The sequence below is a fragment of the Gymnodraco acuticeps genome, unplaced genomic scaffold (assembly GCF_902827175.1).
Source record: "Gymnodraco acuticeps unplaced genomic scaffold, fGymAcu1.1, whole genome shotgun sequence".
Classification (NCBI taxonomy): domain Eukaryota; kingdom Metazoa; phylum Chordata; class Actinopteri; order Perciformes; family Bathydraconidae; genus Gymnodraco; species Gymnodraco acuticeps.
In genome coordinates this window covers 868,268-883,277 of record NW_022989983.1, presented here as the reverse complement: position 1 = coordinate 883,277, position 15,010 = coordinate 868,268, and the positions used below count along the sequence as shown (strand labels likewise).

The 15,010-nt window shown below is 40.4% G+C and overlaps 1 protein-coding gene across 1 annotated transcript; it reads right to left on the bottom strand.

Moving 5' to 3' along the window:
* Nucleotides 1–1,350: 1,350 nt before the first annotated feature.
* lrrn1 (leucine rich repeat neuronal 1) lies at nucleotides 1,351–14,498 on the bottom strand. The gene is made up of 2 exons (XM_034212404.1): nucleotides 14,097–14,498; nucleotides 1,351–4,485 (listed from the first exon to the last, which is right to left on the bottom strand). Exon 2 carries the CDS (start codon nucleotides 4,330–4,332, stop codon nucleotides 2,179–2,181), a length of 2,154 nt encoding a protein of 717 aa, XP_034068295.1. The 5' UTR covers nucleotides 4,333–4,485; nucleotides 14,097–14,498; the 3' UTR covers nucleotides 1,351–2,178.
* Nucleotides 14,499–15,010: the final 512 nt, after the last annotated feature.

Here is a 15,010-nt window from a genome sequence, read left to right as displayed (position 1 = left end):
GAGGCAGAATGCACACAAAGCCAAATCTGTGAAGCATAATATGTGTCAGAAACACTTATTTGACCAACTATTAAGAATTTCTAAACAATTCACTCAAAGGAATGGAACCCAAGTCTTTATAAAAGTTATCACACAAAGAAAGAAGGACATTTTTATTTGTTGAATGTGATCTATCAAAGAGTATTTCCAAACACTTATCTCTATTGTTGGGAATTGAGAAAAAGACAATATTTGTAAGGGATTTTGTATGTTATTTTTTGTTCCTGTACTGCTTTTTCAACCCCAATCATGTCCCGGGTAAGTTTGACCCAAACAGTACCAAAGGATGCTACATTTGACCACAATATAAGGGTTAATCAGTAGTTGGAATCAGTTATTATGAAAGTGTTTAAGAAAATAATTGACAAAAAGACATGTGATAACAAGCCTGTTGCTTTATATGTGTAATATTATTTTGCTAGTCATTTATTAAACACCAGTTGTGGACAAGAATAGGAAGGAACAAGAACGATCATGTTGTCACAGGAGACTAAACGAAGATTGTTTGATTGCACCACAAAGCCCAGACCTGTCAATCAACATCTGGGCACTGGAGATCCACTCTTCTAGACAGAGAGCCACCGCGACTGAGATTTGCTTTGCAACATATAACTGTCTTACTAGATATTGCAGAGAATGCAAATGGGTGTATTATATGAGTTTACTGAAAGAGAGCCAGCCTATAATGTTATATCAAATGTAAAGCATCGTTGCAGCTTCGTGGTGCACAACTGTGCTGCAGTCTATACTTGCTGTAACTGTCCATTATCCATAATCACCACCACCTTCAATCTCAGCTGAATTATGCTCCTTATGTGGCTTCCTTTAAAGCCTTGAAGATACAAAGGTATGTCTGCTACAATATAACAGACAGTGAACAAATCATGCAGGCACCGAATCCACTGTCTTGGTTTTGAGCGACATTTCCTTGTTTTTTAAGTAACTGTGTGTACTCCGAGGCATATTGTGCAGTAATTATATTGCACCAGGACTAGAATTTAAATTATTCGCTGATAATTGCTTTGCCGAGGCAAACACACTGCACACACAAAGATGCACACTTGCATCTTTCTTTCTCTCTCAACTCGGAGATTGTAACCAAAGACCTACAGATATGCTCGTCATTCTGTATTTAATAATCCCAATGTTACTATGAGATAATGATTTTTCTTTGCAGCTCCGGTTTAAGCTTCAAGCTCTTGTTTCAACCTTTAAATGTTTGTTTCTGCATGTTTATTAAATACACACTGAACATCATTTTAAACTCTATGTTATTTTCTATAAGAATGACACTTGGTGTTGAAATCAAGGTTTTAAAAATATGAGGAAAAAAGATTTTATTGAATTTGCCCCCCAATAAACAACATGTTTGTGTCTGTAAACCACAACAAAACCAGTGATTGTAGACATATTCTAGCAAAATAAGAAAAGAAATATTTAAGAAGTTTAAAAAGCATTACATCTATTTACCTAGTTCATAACATTCATATTTCTATTGCTGGTTTACAGTAGCTGCTCTGCAAACTTAAAGTCTAAATTAAACATACTTATTATGTTATTGTAATCATTGAATGTACAAAAAGTAAAACAAGTCATAGCTGATACAACATTACAGAGGAATTGCTAACATTATTCAATAGACAGTATATCAAGTCTAAACGTACTTTGTCAGCTTATATTTGAGTTGATAGACAAATTAGTATATATATATATTTCAGTGCACAACAGTCAACAGTGAAACTGTTTTACAAGAGAAAGAAAGATTGGCAGTCTAACATATCGCCATAGAAACATGTCAAAAACAGGTAGGATTTCAGCTCTTCACTTGCTTGCGTATGCTGAATCCGTGACAGTGCTCATGCTGTGTTCGTTAAAACAAGTACTAAAAATAAAGCACAGTGACTACTAAGTTCAGGAAGCTAAATAAAGCTGCCATATTGTGTCAAAATGGGCAAGAGTTAAAAAGGCAATATGCTAGACTAAAGATGTGAAAATCCCAGTTTGTCCTTCGCTTTCAAAAAGCAAGTCTGAGAGAATCAAAAAAACAAACTGATTGACTTGAGTTAAATTACACAAAGAAGCAAACATGTATATTTGTGCTCCTGAAATGTCTCTTTATCTCCCACTGGATAGAAGACCTCACCACATGTAATAGCTGCGCGTGGTGTCCACCTGAATGGTTTTGGTCTCTGATGAGCCCTCTTTCTCCTTCTCACTGTCTGTCTCCCACAAGTTGATAAGAGGAGGGTACAACTCGTTTAGCGGTATTGACGAGGTTTTCTGCATGTACTTTTTCAGAGAATGGTGATAGTTTTTCCTCTTCCACCGCTTGGCAATGTAAATTCCCAGCGAGGCCAGACTGATGATTGCAAACATTGTTCCCATAACTGCAGCGAGAGCTGTGTTGGTCCCTTGTTCGGATATTTCCACAGCGAAGGGGGCTTGCCTTGTCGTAACATTCACACAGGATCTCTGTGTTTGTTGGCGGATGTTGGACACGCTGAGGCACACTTCGTACTCAGTTGCTGGTTGTAAATGTGTAAGGTTGTACTCATGGACATCAACAGGAACCCTGGCAGTGTAAGTAATATGTGGATTGTCTATTTTCATGGTGGCAGAAGACCACTTGAGATTAGAAGCCATTACATTGGAGTTTATTTTCCAGGACACCAGGATAGAGTGAGCTTCTGTTTGTTTGACGTAGATACTCATGAGCTGAGTGCTGTCTAACAGAGTGCCGTTCACCCGTATAGCTGTCACTCTTGTGTCAGCTCCCTGGGAATTTTGCGCCACACAGGTGTATCTGCCAGATTCTTCAACTTGGATACGAGAAATTCTTAATGTCCCTTCCTTGCTGAGGCTATACTTGTCAGATAAGGTGTCCATCATTACCTTGATCCCCATTGGTGTCACCCAATAGATTTCAGGCTCTGGCTGGGACATCGCTCTGCAGTCCAAGTCCAACGTCATGCCAATATCAAGGTTCAGGTGGCTTGGGAATGTATCATGTGAAATCAAGGGCAGGCACTGGTTTGCTAAATTATGTTGGAGTACCTCCCGCACAGGCAATCCCCTTACTTCTGTTGGCAGGGCACAAAACATGGATAGTGGTTCCATGAAACGGACGGTGGTTTTGTTGGAGCTCATCCACTGAATGACGCAGTCACACCGCAGAGGATTGGTGTGGATGCTAATCTCACGCAAGTTAGGGAGAGAGTCCACTGTGGACTGATAGAGGGCATTCAGGGCGTTGTTATTCAGCATTAGACTCTCCAAGGCTGGGACATCACGAAAGGCCTGACGGTTGATGTAAGATAACTTGGGGTTGTTTGTAGCCTCAAGCTTTGAGAGCTCAGGAAGATTGTCCAGAGAATACCGGTCAATAGAAACCAGCTCTCCCATGTTGTTGATACCCAGTTCCTTCAATCTCAGCATGTTCTTGAAGTCTCCTTCCTGAATCTTATGCACTGGGTTTTTGTTCAAATCCAAGAACTTGAGGTTAGGTAGTTTCTGAAGTGCTCTCTGAGGAACTTGGACCAGCTTATTGTCATAGAAAGAGAGACTCTCAAGATTGTCAAGTCCCACAAAGGCATTACCAGGGACGTCGGTCAAATCCATCCCAGCCAAAACCAGGCTTCTAAGGTTGCCCAGTGGCTTGAAATTGAAGTCCATTATTCCAACCACTGGGTTCTCCCCAATCATTAGTATTTCTAAGTTGGGCGTGGATTCAAACCACTGGCCGTTAATGGTCGTGAGCTTGTTGGAGTTGAGGTGCAGCCTGAGCAAGTTGTGCAGCCCAAATAAGGCATTGGCAGAAATGGTGTTGATCTGATTGTGGTTAATGTAGAGCTCCTGCAGGTTGCTAAGGTCCTGCAAAGAGTAGTCTGGCATTTCTGTGATCTGGTTCTCTTCCAGATGAAGCGTGGTGAGCTGGGACATATTGTTAAGGCCAACGTCCCGAATGTTACTGAAGTTGTTCTGGGACAAGTCCAGCTCGGTCAGGTTGTAGAGCTGCTCCAGTTCATCATTGGTCCTGCCAATGTAGTTGCTTTGTAGGAGGATAACCTGAGTGTCACTGGAGAGGTTTGCCGGTATACGTGTTAGGCGAAGGTCATTGCAGTCCACAGTGATGGCCTCTCTGTAGGTGGACTGGGGGGTAAACCAGGGCCGGATCTCACATACACACAGCTGAGGACACTCGTTGCTCTGGACGAAGGATAGTCCTAACGAAACCAATATCAGGCCAGAAAAAGCCTGGCCTAGAAGTAGGCAGTCTAACCTCCGTCTAGCCATGCTGGGGTAGCAAAGGAGGAGGTGCTGATGATTTTAGGAGAAAGTTTGTTGTAGTCATCAACCAGACTTTCTGCTTATTAGGTCTTTCAGTGCAGTGAGATGGAGTTGAATCAGGAGTCGAATTACAGCAAGATCTTGAAGCCCCAGAGTTATCTGGAAAACAAAATCAAAGAGTATGTCAATGTACAGAAAACAGTATCTACAGCATGTTCACAATTAAGGATACAAAATAATGTTTTAAGCAATGCTATCAGCATCGGATATTACTGTGAACATCAGTCTGTTGCTCCCTGATTTTCTTTTGAATCAGCCAAAGGTCAACATCTTCATTTTTGAGTAAAATATCTCAGAAACAATTGAAATGATAACCATGAAATTTGTCATACAACAAAGTAAAAGTGTTAACTCTACTTTATAAACAAATACCTGCATCAGCGTGTAACCATTGTCATTAAAGCATGTTAACATGATGATGTTTGCATTTAATTCAGGGCGCTACTTGGTCAATGTACAGCCTCGAAGAGCAGCTAGCATGACCTCTAGACTTTTTGAATGTAAAAATAACTGGAATACAAAATAATTGTGCATGTTTTTATTTAAAGGAAACAATTCCTTAACGGACTGAACACAACACCTGAGAGAGAATGTGAGGTATGTGCTGTATTAACAGTTTTGAGAAAATGCAAGTTCAGCTCATTACAATGCCTGCTCTGAACTGCTTGGAAACACATCAAGTTCCATTGAGGGCTTTTATCTACCCAGGCCCATAAGGACTCGATCATTAGCATCTCTGAACATTATTAAACACCATGAGAAATCAGTCTGTGCCAAGCTCAAAAGAAAGCAAAAAAAGAATGTGCGTCTACATTTACATTTTTAATGCAACTTCTTCAGCATTCTGAATTTAGGGCAAACATGAAAACAAAAAAGTTTTCAGACGGCCTAGAATTAATTCTAGTATGATCTGATACGGATGGAAAATTGTCAAAACTTTGGGGGAACTCTGAAACTTACAAATAGGGATTTCATGAGAGGGTCTGATCTCAGCAATTGGTTCAGAAAGCTATTGAGTGGTAACATGGGCATCTGTCTATCCTTATGGCAGTAACACTTACTCCAGAGACTTGGAGTGTATAGCATTCATTGTAGCATACAATACACTGCTTCTTATTAAGACTAGTGCTACATTTTAAAGCTATCATTGTCTATGAATACACGGGCATTATAGAAAAATAACTCTTTGTCAACGGATCGGATGATGTCCCACGTCTTGGTCCAGACTGAAATATCTATTGAATGGATTACCATTAAATTAAATGTAGACATCCATGGTATCTTGTTGTGTAACTTCCAATTTATTAAAAAAAGATTGTAACACTTTATATTAAGGTACAACAATTCACCATCAACTAGTTGTTAATACTATTAGTATATTGGCCCTTTATTAGTCATTATAAAACACTTATTAATGCCTTATTCTACATGACCATATTCTACAAGTAATAAGCCATTAGTTGAGAGTTTTTCCTCAATAACCCTCAAATTAGTGCTTATTTGTTGCAAGTAAGGAAGTTGTTGTACTTGAGTTCTGGTCTTAATATGCTCGTCTCAATATGGGCCTAATAAGGCAATAGTACCACAAGAATAGTAGTTCTCCCATAATAACAGTTAACAAATATGATCTAGTCTCATGTAACAAGACATGAAACTGTAAGTGTTAGTTGTTTCTAAATAACTCAAAATGTGGTATTTATATCTAAGAATATGTTTTGGGGTATTGACAGTTCAGCTACCAATAGCAAGGTGATATTGACCCGTAGGTTTATTATTTGCAGATTTATATTTTTTACATAGTAAACATTATACCTGCTAAACCTCAGCGTGTTCGCAATATTATTTTAAAGATTTTAGCATGCTGATATAGGACTCTTACTTTTGTTAATGATGTAAACCATGGCTTACATATTCCTTTCATCCCATTGACATGATATATGTGTATCACTCTCTAAATGACTTTGCTGACGTGCAAATATTATATAGACACACTTTTCCTATGCAACCCTTTTATCCCTCACTATTGTTTATTAATAGGATTAGGTTGCTGGCGCTTCTTTGACAAGAATGTGCACTTGGAGTATCCTACATCAACAGACATGTCAATTCTCCATTAGGTCTATTTACTGCACTTAAAGTGACCCCCCCATCCAGGGCAGAGCCATACGGCAGCGCTATAGCACACAGCTTTATGGTCAACACCAGCTTATGAAGATAGCACTTAAGAGGCTTTCAAACAAGAGAGCTGACTAATTCATCACATGCAAACTGCCTGGCAACAGCACCATGGAGACAGAACACAGCTCTGTTCCTCCTATACTGGGGGACTCCCTATGGGACGGGGCGGGGCACGTCTGAAACAGGGATACAGTATCTTGTCTTTAAAACACTGTATGTTGTGTCGTGCACCAGTCTGGATTAGTATATGCTGAAATGGAGATTAGCTCGAGGCAGTGTACTGGATTTGAACCCAGAGGAGAGAAACAGGTCACATCAGTTTAATTAAAAGCCAATAAAAGCAATATTTCTGTGAGATGACAGTTATGGAAATGAGAAACAGTGTTAATTGATTGATAATCACACTTTCAAACTAATGCCTCAGGGGCTTTTTGTAATTCTGCCAGTGACTAAATATTCTTTGCAAAATGATTTCAGTTTTTAACAGTATTGAAAACAATGTGTGAAGAAAAGAAAACTGATATTTTATAGATGTTTGTTTGTACTGTCCATGCACCACAGTTATCAAAAAGAAAACCTTCATAGAAAGTTTCTGACATGCTATTTTCTACCAGCATGCATCATTTACATTTAAAGTAACCTTGTTTATTTCGGCTTTTATCAGGTTGGTCTATTAGAATAACAACATTTTCAGATTTATTTGTTTTGCCTTTTTTTGCTAACTTAAGTCAAACTAAAAAGGCTGATTCAGGAAGTAAATAATCAAAAGAAAACACTTAATATCAAAACTAGAATACAGCTGGTCTTATATATATATATTTAAATAAAAACAATACATGCACACTACTCACAAATGGCTTTAAAAAATGTAATACATCAAGATGATCTTAAAAAACATAATTTTCAGCATTAACATAATTCTATTCTATTTACCACAAATGGGGCTAATCTTAGATTCCCCTCATTTGGTAAGTGCTTTGTCTGTGATCCCCTTTATGAAATGTAAGATTAAGAATTGTGTGATCCTATTTAAAACTGAATGCAAAAAATATGACACACTTGTCAAACTGAAGTGAAAAGTAAGTTAGCTGAAGTTTTAACTGTTCTGATGTAACAATGAACACAATAAAAAGAACAGTGTCAACATCTTGTTGGTTGATGTCAACATCAACAACTAAACGCTGTCTGGGACATCCTGACACTGCAGGCTTCACAGGTCTATTGTGATCCCAGAGCCAGAGGAAAACTTAAATCTCACAGCAGGTGGAAGAACACAACACCAAAGGCAGGAAGGCTGGCAGCGGAAAACACAAAGGTTGAAACCACGGCCAACTTTGAACCTGTGACAGGGATGAATCGAATAAATATCAAAAGCTTCAGGCAGAAGGTCTGTCATCTAAAGCACCATCTAACAATACCTGCAGTCGGATGCAGGATCTCTTTGTATTTGTTGCGGGGGTGTAGCTTTTACCAATCATCAAAGACTTTACTTTGTAGGGGCAACGTGTTTTGACACTAAAGCCACAGATATGGATCAGGAAATGAATCTGAATATGTAAATGTCTCATCTTTTAAACAAGATGACCTGTCATTTGCTTACTTTTCAGCGGCTGTCACATTTCCGTGTGATTTTCTATCAGTGCTCGTCATCAGAGGGTTGGTACTCGTAAAGTAAATGGAGCTGAAAGAGCACTAATTACCAAAGCAGGTAACCATATAAAAGGACATTTTGGATGTTTTAAAGTGGGGCGATATGAGGTACTTATCCATAGTTAATGTGCTGCAGTAGATGGCGTCAACACCCAATTATGTGTAACCTATAGAGTGTTCATCATACTCAATTGGAGGGCATGTGAAGGAAATGCAATGAGCTGATGATATCCTCACACAAGCCAGGATTACATCCCTTTTAATTGTGTAACCTAAACCCCAACCATAACTGTCACACAATACCATCCACACTGTACATAATGCTTGAATATTACACTGCATACACAATGTGGTAAGATTTCCCTAAATTAAAGTTGTCAGACATTTATATTCGAGATTGTAGGTTCTTTTTTATTTTACTTGTTAGACACTTTTTTCCAAAGCAACTTACATACTCAATACTGTGGGCAATCCCCACAGGAGCAATTTGGGGTGAAGTGTCCCAGGGACACAACGACATGCTGACTGCAGTGGGGTTTGAACCTGTGACCCCCTGATCCTAACATCTACAGACAACCCACTACGCCACACACCCCCCATTATTTGAAACTATATTTACAGCACCAGAACAGCGTTATTTCAGACTTAGAGTTTGTGTTATTTTGAGTAATTGGACATCATTGCTAGTAACTACAGTGGATCCTAACTCAATGGGCTACCCTCAAAGCTGGGAACTTTTCATGGCCCAAGTATCGAAAGTCAAATTAATTATGCACAGAAGGCTGCCATTTCAACTCTGAACACACCTGACAGCCATGGAAAAGCTCACTTTCATTGCATCTCATTAAAGACGATGATCCCTGTCATTTCCAGTTTGGAAACTGTCACTTGCATTGATCCAGATTGTTAATTGAAAGATGTCACTTCCGAAAGACTTTGCCTAAAAATATCCACATGCCTCTGTGGGCGGTACAGTAACAACGTTCTTATTACTTGCCAGCATCAAGCAGTTGAGTCTAGTGTTTCGCCAAAAAACTGTAATGACTTGATGTTGTGCCAATGCTCGATAATGACAATTACAGCTCATCCAAACTAAGTGCTTAGAATTTGAATTGTTACCAGAAGAAGAGAGTTTGGAAGTACTCATCACAGAAACTGTAGAAACATTTCTGTGATGGATACTTAGGGTTGAATGATCCAGGTGCATATGTGAGGGTTAGGTTAGCTTAGGTTAACAGAATATGTGAACGCCTTTTACAGATAAAGTGTCAGTCTGTTCGATTGAGTCCACACAAGATTACAAATTCCTGTCTGAGTCAGCCTTAGGACGCTCATTGTGAAGGAAATCCTCCTTTGAGATGCGATAGAGAGGGACATGAGAAAAATTAGATTTCCACTGGATAACAAGAGTCTTGCATTCGGGAGACACTCACACATATAACCTCTCTTGCCAAGGTCTAACTTTTGACATTAGTTTTCTCAACACAGAAATGAGGGAAAACAAATTACAGGTGAGATAAACAACCCCGGGGAGCCTATAAACACATCGTGTCACAAAGCCAACAAAATGGAGGTGACAAAAAAAGATGAGAGAACCTGAGTGACAAAGAAACTCAACAAGGGGGAATATGTAGAGAACGAACTGAAACTGTGACAAGAAGACTAAATCAGAGGAAAACACAACTAATAAATAAAGTGAGAACTCAACTGTCAACCTTTCCTTATCCGTCTCCATCCTAGAGTTTGGATTTGAAGAGGGTTTATATGAGGTTCATTGCGGGGACAGCATCAAATCACATTATAGCATCCTAACAAAAGATCTATATCAGTTTAAGTGTACGCTATATTTCGAACATCTCTACAGGTTTACATCGCCATCAGACAACACTTTTTCACAATGAACTGAAGCAGCTATCTTTGATGCCGCAAAAGCCACCAGACTCCATTTAATAAAACAGCTTATTTAACATTTTGACATTGCAGAGAACAGAAATGTTGCTGCCTCAGTTGGTTGGATAAACTGTTATTGTTTGGGTTTTGTTATTTCTGTTCACACAATAACAGAAATAAACTGTAGAATTTCCTCTGCGATGTTAAATTCTTTGTTTTATTTTTAATCAAGTCTGGTGGCTTTGGCATAGTGCAAAGGTAACGGCTACAATTAATATGTTCTTATTACTGTAAGTGTGCACTTGAAATTAGCTTGATTTTTCAGAGCTGTCCTTTCTTTTAGGTGGATAACATATGTTTTGTTGCCTCTGCTGAAAGCATTACTTTGCTTGGTTCTCTTATCTGTGTCTCTGAACTGGGAGCATGCTGACCACCGTTTACTGAAGGTAAAACACTGATTATAGGTACCTCGTACAACCCTACTTTAAAACATTAAAACCATCCCTTTCCCTAAATATAGCAATGCTCATATTACACCCTCCTGGGAAGCTCGAATCAAGCAGATTCAAACCAAATAATTAACTGCACCCTTGGAGACTATAGTCATGGAAACCGTATATCTTTCCTAGGATGATAAGAGATTTGGGACTCCAATGTGCCACAAATGGGTTGATTCTTTCCCTCCTGCGTCTAATTCTCTCTCCATTCCCTCCCTCTGAGGGTTTAATAAAACACACTCTACATCCTCGCAGGATTCTCAATAAGCAGAAGTTGAAAAATGAGCCCATATCATTTTAAACAATGCTTGTGGCAGGTTTCCTGTGGATCTGCTGTTGCCCATCCTGAGCACAACAGAGAGGAAAGAGTGTGTTCAGTAAAACTATATGGATAGCTTCCCCCGACACATGCAAACAATATGTTAAGTAACCCACATAATGACAAATAGATCAATATTTGAAGAGAGATGTGCCTGCTTACACTCCTCTGGATTTCCTCCATATGTGAATATGAGAAAGAGTGCGTGTGCCGCTGTGTATGCTGGCTGGTTTCACATTATATGATTCACATTAGGTCTCCCCTAGTTGGAGACAACTGGGCCACTTTGTCATCAGGAGCACTCGTGGTATTGATTTGACAGCAGCTTGATTGCTACACGTCTCAAACAAGTTCACCTTCAAACAGGAAGTACAAGTGTCACTACAAGGAAATCCTCAGCCTCTCTACGAGCTGATTGATTTGATTTGTGGTTGACTGATTGAAGGTCTGAATCAACAGCAAAGTCTTGGGGGAATAACCACCAGTAAGATACTATGGAGGAGCCAGCACTGAAACTGCTCGTTGGGGTTTCCCTTTCCTGTAGTGTGTTATATAGGTTTTTCTGCATGTAAATGGTCTGCAAAGGCTAAAGGTTGAACTGAGAAAGAAATAATATGAAAAAGGAGCTTTGTGCATTTACATTGAAACATTATGCATTCGGGGAGTATACTTCATGGTCCAGTGTCTCACTTAAGTGGGCTGGAGGAGTTGGGGATTGATCCACCAACAATGACCTACACCCAGCTACAATTTACAGCCAAACTTCTCGACGACTTGAGCTACAGCCAACACAATTTATGGTGGAGTTAAAACAGATATGCGTTGCTTTTAATGCATCCTCCAAACACTAGAGTTGGGCGATTGGCCGTAAATATGGGTGATTAGATCATCTCCTTTGCTTGGGTGAAAAGGACCACAAGGGGCTGCCCAAAACCACCCACACCTCTGTTCCCACAAGGGCAGCACAAGTGATTTCTGTAAAATCGTCATAACTGCTGTATTAGCTTTAGAAACATGGTGTCTGAGGAGATCAAGATGAGGGGGGGGGGGGGGTTGTCCCTGCGTGAGACCTGCAGGCCTAAGAGGACAAAGAGCTAATTCCTCAGCCCTTCTTATAGGAATAATAGTGAAGGCTCAATAACCCTGCACCCCCTCCTCACCCTGCCTTATACCCCGGGGACATCATGTTGGTGGTGGGGGTTGAAGCCCTTTACCCCCTCCCATGAGCCCTGCTGTCTCCTAAAAAGCCTGCCCACACACACGCACACACACACACACACATACACACACACACACACACACACCACACACACACACACACACACACACACACACACACACACACACACCTGCCTACAACACACTCTTTTGTCAAGTTGAAAATAAAAAAGACATCTTGAGTGTGTGTGTGTGTGTGTGTGTGTGTGTGTGTGTGTGTGTGTGTGTGTGTGTGTGTGTGTGTGTGTGTGTGTGGTCTAGCATCACTATACTTGTGGGGACCTAAATCTGTTTACATAGTCAGGTGTGGGGACTGGCTTCCCTTATGGGGACACATTGGAGGTCCCCATGAGGGGAATCATTAATTTTAGGGTGAACACTTGGTTAGGTTTAGGATTAGGTTAAGGGTAAGGGTAAGGGTTAGGGTTAGGCATGTGTTGGTTATGGTTAAGGTTAGGATAAGTCTCCAGGAAATGCATGTAAGTCAATGTAATGTCCCCTGAAGTGATGTATACATGGTATGTGTGTGTGTGTGTGTGTGTGTGCGTGCGTGTGTGTGTGTGTGTGTGTGTGTGTGTGTGTGTGTGTGTGTGTGTGTGTGTGTACTTTGTCTAAGTAAGACAGGATGCCCCCTTGGGGGAACAGAAAAAAATAAAATCAGGTGATCTGCCCCCTCCTGATCTGCCCCCTCCTGATCTGCCCCCTCCTGATCATTCATTTTAAAGATGATTTCCTGCGAGCTTCAAAATGTTTGACAGGTTCAGGCGATAACAGCAGATTGGCTTAAAACCTCCAAAAAGGACCAAACTAAGATGCAACTGCACATAAATAGGGCTGCAAATAAAGAATACTTTCATTATAGGCTTCTGATTATAATTCTGGTTTGGTCTAGTAATCATTTGGTCTATAGTTCCTCAAAGTCTAAGTATGTCTTTAAATGATCCACATTTTAGAAACTGAAAAACTGTATTTTCTGCCACTTTTGCATTAAAACTAACTTCACCCATTAATTGATTAATAAAAAAGCTGGCAATATTCAAACAATCGATTAATCGTCGTATCCTCACACCTTCAAACACAATGAGACAAGCTGTTTTCTTGTCCTATTTAACAGACTAATATAATAATATATTTTATGCTCATTATTTCTGTGAGTGTTTTATTTGACAGGAGTCCACAGAGAAAGAGGACTCTCAGCACTTTGTTGTTAGGAGAGGTCATAATACAGAGAAACAGAGCACATTACAAAATAAACCGCTTTTAGTACCCTAACCTTTTCTACAGTGTGTCCCTGTGGCTAAAGTTGAGTGATGCCAGTCAGCCATCACAAAAGCGCAACAGCTGCAGCGACAGACAGAAGCAGCGTCGGTGAGCCACAATGGACCCCCTGCCAATGCAACCCCATTCTCACCACAGCATCTCCTCCACCGAGGGCCTTGACTGTGTCAAGACTTTTTTTGTTGCTTATAGAGCGGAGGAATCGAGACATCTGCCGACGTACTTAAACATTAATATGCAAATCACATTTACACAACGTCGCGCTGCACTCGGCTCGTGCTGGCGCGGCAAGTACCGCAACGAGATCAAAGTTTGTTTTCATGTGGAATATGATTTGATGCATAGAAAACGGGTTGATGGGTTTCATCACATATGCTGTTAGATTAAAATGTTCCAATGTAGATTTAAAACACATTTTAAGTCTGAAATCAAGCCAGACTGTTTTTATGTACAAAAAATGATTATGCCCTTGAGTGCGTCTGCATCCTAAATGCATCCCAACTCATTGCCTTGCAGGGATAATGATGGTTTTAAACATGAAAACAACAATGAGCTACCAAAATTGAGGATTGTATACGACATGGCTGCCAACCACAACACTTAACATATTGTTCCATGCATTTAATAAAAAAAACTACCAGCAGAGGAAACCCTGCCTCTCCTTCCCTGAGGACTCTCACCTTGTTGGCATTCCAGTCCGATGTTCCCATGCGCACAGCTCCTTTATCCAGAACCACGCGTCAATACGATCAATGTTATTGTGGCTTCTCAAACAGCACGAGTACATATATTCCTGTATCCCATTGGGGTTCAGCTGTCTGCAGCGCGTGTATCCAGATCAATCACAGGGCGCCTCGGAGGGAGGCATGGTGCACGGAGATCTCCAACCTGCTGCAACCCAACAGACAACCGGTGTGTCGCCCCGATATTCATCCGCTGCTGCTGCTCCTATGGATGAGAGACGAACAATGATAAAAACACCTGGCGCTGTGCACTGTGCAGACCAGTCAGCTGATTCTCCAGCAGGCGATTGGCTGAGAGCGGCTGTCTGTCACTGCGGGCCAAAGCAAAGCAGAGCACCATCTGCTCCGGGCTTGTTGTGATGAGAACAAAGGCAGGAGAGGGCGGCGGGGCATGGAGGGGGTTGTGGTAGGGAGATGGGGGGGTGGTACATGGTATTACTGCAGGGTTTGCTAAATCTTTGAGCCTCTCTAAACACAAACCTTTGGGATTTGTTGAGTTACATTTCTAGATATTTAGTTTTTAATGATTGAGTTTATATGCTGGAGTCACATTTGCTGTTCCCTTTAAACATATAATATGAGGGATTTTGGGTTCAAATAATTAGTTTGAGGGGCTCTTTGGATAAAGATACATTTTGATTCAATTTCAGAGAAAAGTTCCTAATTTCTCTTCCTCTATATCAAGAAAAAATAATGGCTATTTAATAGTTTAAAAGACAGCGCCTTGCCGTCTTTTTTGTATTATTTTGTCCCATTTATCTTTTGTTAGCAAACAGAAGTTCCCAAACGGTGACATTTATTCTCATTTAATGCTGACTAAGTGCATGCCCAAAATGGTCTTGACGAACAAA